The sequence below is a fragment of the Diadema antillarum genome, unplaced genomic scaffold (assembly GCF_040938485.1).
Source record: "Diadema antillarum isolate AM-2024a unplaced genomic scaffold, OU_Dant_1.0 seq00000819_RagTag, whole genome shotgun sequence".
Lineage (NCBI taxonomy): Eukaryota > Metazoa > Echinodermata > Echinoidea > Diadematoida > Diadematidae > Diadema > Diadema antillarum.
Window position 1 is genome coordinate 2,006,797 of NW_027271696.1, and position 8,466 is coordinate 2,015,262.

At 41.5% G+C, this 8,466-nt stretch overlaps 1 protein-coding gene across 1 annotated transcript; it reads right to left on the reverse strand.

The window, feature by feature from the left end:
- Positions 1-214: 214 nt before the first annotated feature.
- On the reverse strand, positions 215-8,240 carry LOC139739829 (pancreatic lipase-related protein 2-like). Its single transcript, XM_071650424.1, has 5 exons — positions 8,189-8,240; positions 7,009-7,292; positions 5,920-6,148; positions 4,026-4,177; positions 215-520 (listed from the first exon to the last, which is right to left on the reverse strand). Exons 1-5 carry the CDS (start codon positions 8,238-8,240, stop codon positions 215-217), a joined length of 1,023 nt encoding a protein of 340 aa, XP_071506525.1.
- Between the last annotated feature and the right edge of the window lie 226 nt (positions 8,241-8,466).

Here is an 8,466-nt window from a genome sequence, read left to right on the forward strand (position 1 = left end):
AAATGAACATGTTCGATTCTCCTGGCCGCGACTCCCCGGAGACTCGGTTAGATTCCAGGACACGTCGCGGAGACGTTGCGGAGACGTGTCTGTGACTAAGGGAGACTCGAGTCGCCACCTGGCATGGTCGCCAACTAGTCCCCTGCCCAATGAGATACCCACTTTTTATGGTATACTTTATAGCAGTACTCTGATCTGTACAGGAGGAAATAATTTAGCTCTGGATACAGTACGGGGCGGAGTCAGTTGTTTCCAAGTAAAATTTTCCGCTAACTGCTGTGTTCTTGTCGGCATGGTAACCCATAATGGCACACCCCTGAGGCCCACAGTCCTGACACTGCTCGGATTGGAACCGCCTCCAGCTGTCGCACGGCACTGCGGTGAACTCGCAGGTCTGAGATCGAATGCTCTGTGAGTAGAGACGCAGCGCCCTAAGGTGGCTGCATCCAGACCGCGGCTCGAAGTCCGTGCAGCCCGGCTGTCGCCGACCGCCGTTTGGATAGAAATCTTGATGTCCGAGCTGTAAAACATGAGATTTAACACAACGAGTTTCTATATTGTATTTCTATCAACTCATATCTCCCCCTGTAGTTTATCAGTATAATATTTTCTACATCTATTGGCTGGTTATCAAAGAAGTTCATTTAGATTGTCTCGACAATATTTTGAACGATGCAATGCAGTCGCCCAATAGCTACGATAAACAATACTCACAAATATCCGTCTCTTAGATATGAGTCACCAAAAGTGTCTCCTGAGCACTGGCGTAGCCAGGGGGGGGCGATGGGGGCGGTCGCCCCCCCTAAGATTTGGACCGGGGATTTGGGAGGCGGAAAAAAAAAATGCGTGTATACTGTATGCACATGAAGCGGGTCTCCTTTGCAACCTTTCATCAAATAAGATATATATTTTTTAAATATTTCACTCAAAGTGTGCACCAGATCGTTGAATTTCAATTCAAAATATGCAAAATCTCTCGTGCTTGGGAGGGGTGTCCCCCTCCCAAACCCTCCCCCTCTGTACCTCTTTCCCTAGCTAAGTACACTTTTTAGATTTACAAAATATTATGAATAATTCTGAGTGCACAAGACTTATCACTTATATTCCGAAAACTCAAGGTTCCCTCATGTATAAGGGGAATTTCCCCTTTTAATCGACCCTTTCCTCCCTCAGCCCCCCCCCCATTCTTTTTTTTTTTTTTTTTTTTTTTTGTGATTTCCCAAATGTTGATTCCATCAAATATGCGTATACGATAGATATCTCAATTTCAACCTTAAAAAGGCAAAAGCTCCATCGGAAGGGAAGGGTGGAGATAACACTCGCCAACGCCTTCTCCCTGCTCGCCCGCCCCGCCCCCCCCCCCCCCGCCATGCATAGAAGTAGACTGTGGCTATACCCAGATCGCTTTATTTCAATTCTAAAAACGCAAAAGCTCCGCGTGCGGGAGGGGGAATCCCCCTTCCCCTAAGCTCTACCTCACTAGACTTTATACATACACACAGATGGTGCACATTCGGAATAAGAGCTAAATTCCGTGATTTTAACACTTCGATAAAAAAGTATTGCACCAAAACTTTGCACCAGATCGCTGAATTTCAGGTCTGAAAACGCAAAATCACCTTCGTGTGGCAGGGGATATGCCCCTATCTATACCCTCGTGTGCATGCTTTTTCTGCTTGATTGCTGAACAGACAGCGTTCATGATATTCAGTGTAAGAATTAATACAAGAAGTGCATTTAGATTACACCATTTTAAAGGCAAATTGTTCCATAATAATCTACACTAAAATATACTGCTACCTTAAACAAGTGGGACTGTTTCACGTCGATAAAACGCGCAAAAACATGCATCAAATTACACCATTTGCAACGTCAAAATGCAAAAAGTTCTCACCGTGGGAGGGGGGACACCCCCCTCCCACACCCTCCCCTCCCCCTCGCTCGCTCCACTTGCTCGGGTTCAATCGCGTTCATGATATTCAGTGAAAAGAATTAATACAAAAAGTGCATTTAGATTACACCATTTTAAAGGCAAATTGTTCCATAATAATCTACACTAAAATGTACTGCTACCTTAAACAAGTGGGACTGTTTCACGTCGATAAAACGCGCAAAAACATGCATCAAAATGCACCATTTGCAATATGAAAATGCAAGTTCTTACCGTGGGAGGGGGGACACCCCCCTCCCACACCCCCCCCCCCCCCGCTCGCTCCGCTCGCCCAGGTTCAGTCGCGTTCATGATATTCAGTGAAAAGAATTAATACAAGAAGTGTGTTTAAATTACACCATTTTATAGGCAAATTCTTCCATAATAATCTACACTAAAATATACTGCTCTGTACCTTAAACAAGTGGGACTGTTTCACGTCGATAAAACGCGTAAAAACATGCATCAAATTGCACCATTTGCAACATCAAAATGCAAAAAGTTCTTCCCGTGGGAGGGGGGACATCCCCCCTCCCACACCCTCCCCTATACCCCCTCGCTCGCTCCGCTCGCTCGGGTTCAGTCGCGTTCATGATATTCAGTGAAAAGAATTAATACAAGAAGTGCATTTAGATTACACCATTTTAAAGGCAAATTGTTCCATAATAATCTACACTAAAATATACTGCTACCTTAAACAAGTGGGACTGTTTCACGTCGATAAAACGCGCAAAAACATGCATCAAATTGCACCATTTACAACATCAAAATGCAAAAAGTTCTTACCGTGGGAGGGGGACACCCCCCTCCCACACCCCCCCCCCCTCACCCTCGCTCGCTCCGCTCGCTAGTGTTCAGTTGCCTTCTTGATATTCAATGAAAAGAATTAATACAAGAAGTGTGTTTAAATTACACCATTTTATAGGCAAATTCTTCAATAATAATCTACACTAAAATATACTGCTATATACCTTAAACAAATGGGACTGTTTCACGTCGATAAAACGCGCAAAAACATGCATCAAATGCACCATTTGCAACATCAAAATGCAAAAAGTTCTTACCGTGGGAGGGGGGACACCCCCCTCCCACACCCTCCCCTACCCCCTCGCTCGTTCCGCTCGCTCGGGTTCAGTCGCGTTCATGATATTCAGTGAAAAGAATTAATACAAGAAGTGTATCTAAATTATACCATTTTATAGGCAAATTGGTCAATGATAATTTACATCAAAATAAACTGCTACCATAAACAAGTGGGAGTGTTTCACGTCGATAAAACGCGCAAAAGCATGCATCAAATTGCACCATTTACAACATCAAAATGCAAAAAGTTCTTACCGTGGGAGGGGGGACACCCCCCTCCCACACCCTCCCCCCCTCGCTCGCTCCGCTCGCTCGGGCTCGGTCGCTTCGCTCCCTCGCAGACTAACCGCCCCCCCTAAGATGAAATCCTGGCTACGCCGTTGCTCCTGAGGTGAAGAACACGTCAATAAAAATTATATCTTACCTTGTATATAGTTTGGACTAGATAACGGACAAATGCCGGGAGATTCTTCGTTTGATAAAGCAGGTCTGTTCACCAATATCTAGAATTTTAGTAGGCTACTATATGTAGGGCTAAAAACCTTGTCAGAGACTTTCAGACATGGCAACATCTCAACGTTTATTCGTGCACACTGATGGATACCACATAATTGACAAACAGCTTTTTGGAAGAAGATAATGGAATACTAGGTCGTCAGCTCTGCAGCGAAAGAAGAGTCCATATGTACTATGAAAGAGTATAATCATTTAAGATGGCATAGTCCAAAAATTTGGGCGGTTTAATAACATAAGGAAACATAGCGATGAATAAATCATCCCTTGTTCAGTCTTTCAAAAGTTTCTCAATCCTTGAAACCTGATGTAAGTATTTATAAAGTGTGTTTTTTGTGATTACATCTTTGTTTAAAATCTTAAGTATTTCAACAGTTACCTAAAAGATACAAAATAAAAAAAGGGGGAAGGAATTAGGAGCAGAAGAATAAGGCAGGAGGAGGAGGAGGAAGAGAAGGAGGAGAAGGAGGAGGAGAAGAAGAAGAAGAAAAAATAATACCTCTAACATTTGCCCCAGGCCAGTAATATCATTTCCGTCCGTGTGCAGGACGTCAACGAAGAGGGCGTCTGTTTTATCCAGACGGCACTGCGGACCGTTGTAACGGAAGTCGAATCCCTCATCTCGGTAGTAAGGACCGGCTGGGTCAAGTCCTTTAATCATAGATGGGAAATCATCATTATGACGTCACTCATTTATAGGTCTCACAAGTTTTGTGTACATTAAAGTCCTGGTAGCTATATTATCATAATATCTTGCTAGTAACATAGGCCCTAAGTCATAAGTTGTAGTCGTAGCAGTATAGCAGTATAGTTGTTGTAGTGATAGCAAGATAGTGTTATCATTATCATCACCATTATGATGATTATGATTATTGCTATCGTTATCATACCTCCATTATTGTTATCTCTAGCGTTAAAAGTATTTCCACAACATTCCAGACACAATAATAAAAACAGTGCTCCCAGCTGGTGAGATCATTCTTACGTAGCTTTTACCCTCCTGCCACTCATTGCCAAATGACCGATTTTCTCGAAGTTCACTTGCGATGATGAAATCAAATGTTTTCAATTTACGTCCGTCCCATCACTCTGAAATGTCACTTGTACCGTATGTCCCCCCCCCCCCCAAAAAAAAAAAAAAAAAAAATTACAACGGGGCCCTACGCAATGATGTCTCTCAAAATATTGCATCAATCTAAATACAAATTCAGGGTATGAAACTATAACTCATTGCCCACATCTTACAGAAAACCCCATTCGATTTTTTTCAGTGGTCAAAGAGAAATGAGGAATATTGTAGAGGATGTCGGGAATCTCTTTTGCCCAAGTTCTGCGTATTGTTCACACACAATATCATCGAAGCGCTAAACTTGGAAGAATCAGACTCATGACATGCTTTAGTACAATCTCTATTTCTCTGTGACCGCTTAACCAAATCGAATGGGGATTTCTGCAAAATAGAGCTAAGATGTTATATTCTAAGACCCTGAAGTAGCATTGAAAAAAAAATAATCATATTGGATGTTATCAATGCGAAAATCTGATTGTAATTTTTGTGGGACATACTTCAGTATGTCCCTCAAAAATTACAATCAAATTTTCGAATTGATAACATCCAAAATGATCGACCTGTCTAAGTGCTACTTCGGGGCCTTAGAATATAACACACACACACACACACACACACACACATATATATATATATATATATATATATATATATATATATATATATATATATATTGCAGAAAACCTCATTCAATTTGGTTAAGCGGTCACAGAGAAATGTAGATTGTTGTAAAGCATGTCATGAGTCCATTTTTTCCAATTTTAGCAATTCAATGCTCTAGTGTGTGAATGATATACAGAACTTGGACAAAAGAGATTCCCGACATCCTCTACAAAATTTCTCATTTCTCTTTGACCACTGAAGCAAATCGAATGGGGTTTTCTGTAAGATGTGGGCAATGAGTTATAGTTTCATACTCTGAATTTGTATTTAGAGTGATTCACTATTTTTAAAGATATCATTGCGGGGGGTCCCGTTGTATTTTTTTTGGGGGGGACATACTGTAATGGCGTAAACAATGCCATTCAATCTTAAATTATTAATTATCGTTCACCGCTCTGATGTAGACTTGTGAAAGAATTAACCAAGTTCCGCAAAAAAAAAGAAGTGACTTTCATCGTTAGAGGGTGAAGACAAAGGAATATAATTGAATTCAAGCGGGGGGGGGGGGGAGGGTGGGGGGAGTATGGTTACACTGCCTCGCCAAGAATTAGAATTATAGTTCCGCCGACGGTACCAGTGATACGGCACTGGACGGGACGATAATATCAACTGACTCTAAATATAAAGTAAACTGGAAAATCAAGTAACCCGTATGTAATACCCGTGATCCGCTGAATGCCCGGCTGAAATTCACCGGCATATCCCATGACGTGTGCCCCAAGACTCATCCCCACCAGATGGAGATGTTTGTAGTACATGCCCGCCTCGAGGTTGAGAAAGCGAGCCATCAAGGCGATCTCACGACCCACCACGCGAGTGTTCTGATGACATTTACTGTATAGGCCGAGGGCGCCCTCGCTCCAGTCGACGAGAATCACATTCAAGTCATCCTGAAACCCAAAAGTCAGTACATGTATCATGACAAACGCAATTTAAAGAGAGAGAGTGAAAGTAGGGGAAGTGTATCATTTTCCCTTTCTACTTAACTTTGCAGTAGATTTATTGTTTTGCGAACAGAATATGCATAGTATGATATACGATCGTGTTGGAAAGAAATGAAGTGGTAAAGGAAACATAATTGATAATAGCTGCTAAGAGGCATGCAGTACCGAAGTGTGACGTCATGGTCATTCATTGTCATGGAAACGGGTTCTAAACAACCTCAGATATAGATCCCAATATCTGCGAGCACAACAGATGGTAATCATGCTCTAACAGAGGACTGTGACATCAACACTTCGATACTCCCTGTCTGTTACTTTAATAAAGTAGATACTTGCTTGAGGGTAAACCACTCAGTGAAAAAAAAAAATCATTTTCGATTTCATGTTTTTGGATGCCTTTCCCTTATAAAAAGGAATAGTTACTACGAAATTCCCAATTAAAGACCTTTATCATTGTCATAACATTTATTGGAACGGAATGTCACCACACTTTCATTTCTGTTGAAGGAAGAGGCAAGAGTCTATGCATTCCTGGAAACTGTCATGTTAGTCGTTCAGTAATTAAATCAAATCTTCACTTCCTTGTAGAGTAAATAAGCACTATGGTCTACGGTTTAATAAATGTCGTCTTCAACTCTTGCATTCCTGGAAACTGTCATGTTAGTCGTCCAGTAATTAAATCAATCTTCATTTCCTTGTAGAGTAAATAAGCACTATGGACCACGGTTTAAGAAATGTCGTATTCAACTCTTCCTATCCTTAATCGGGTGGAGGAGGGGGGGGGGGCATAGGAACATTGCACTCACAGCCTCTAGAAACGCGTCTTTCTGGTCTTGTTCAAGTTCCCTGAAGGCGTTAGCCGTATACCCGTGCACGGACATTTTGGTCAGTCTTCGAGGGTCGTAGTACGACGCCCTCAGCGATGAGACGTCGTGGCGACTCAGCTCCTGTGGGTGGTGTTTGTTGGACCTCGTGTAGAGGAAGAATCGGGTGTTGATGGCTTCAGGCGAGCGCGGCGGAAAGCCGATGGCGTGACACGACTCGTCATTGAAGCAGCCCACATCGTCATAGCACACCTCGTCGGCACCAGCTGCTTGACGAAAGGAAAGGGAGAAGACGAAATAAAAAAAAAAAACAACTTTTTGTCCTCTCACCCTTTCCCTGTCACACACAACACACACACAAGTGCACATACACACACACACGAACAGGGAATCTGATCTGATTTGATTTATTTCCCATTCCATAGTAGTTAAAATGATCGCATATAAATTAGATAACATCATACAAAATTAGAAAAAAACACACACGAATGATCCATGCACGGTGGTGTTCGTAAATTTCTGAAACACATACATTCCGAATACCTAACGAACTTCAGAATTGGGGAACCTTATTTCATTTTCGGCTTAACGAACCTTCAGAATAACGAACCTTATTTCATTTTCAGATTTACGAACCTTCGGAATAACGAACCTCAGTTTATTTTCGGATAAGCGAATTTTCGCAATAACCAATCTTCGGAATAAGTTACTGTTACCAATGACATACATTAGAACAGTTCTTGAACTGACAAAAATAATACAATAGATTGAAAACCCGAAAATAGATTCTATAGTATATACGTTACACACAGGTTTAATAGATATCATGCGGCATGATACATCAATTGCACCAAACAAATCAATTTGTGGAAGATAATATCATGTTTAGAAGTTTCTAATTGTTTTCAGAATTTTTGTAATCATCCAAAGGCCAGTAATGATAATCATCATCATAAGTAGAAAGACGCGTCTATAGAATAATACTCAAATTAAACTTATTTGGTACATTTTCTTTACTTCAAGTAGGTCATAGTATACAGGTGCGTCACGACATAATTGTCAAATGATGTTATTGGCAACTATAGTAGAATGAAAGTTTATATATTTTTGTATGTCACTCTCAACAAAAATGAAAATATCTTTATCGAGTACAGTCCATTACCTTGCACCAGAGAGTGTGTGAAAAGGAACGCAATCACCAGCGTGACAGTCATGTTTCAGAGACAGAAAATCGGGAAATGGCGCCCGCGGGGATGGATGTAAGTTGGCGTTTGACATCAAAATGATATCAACACTCAATAATCTTCATATTAATAGTCGTGAGAAGGAAACTGATGGCGGTCGCGCTCACGTGCTTTGTTTGTGTGTATGTGTGCTTGCTTGTGCGTCATTGTTTGTGTTTGGTATAAAACCCCAACTGCAGGACACGACGGAACCGGT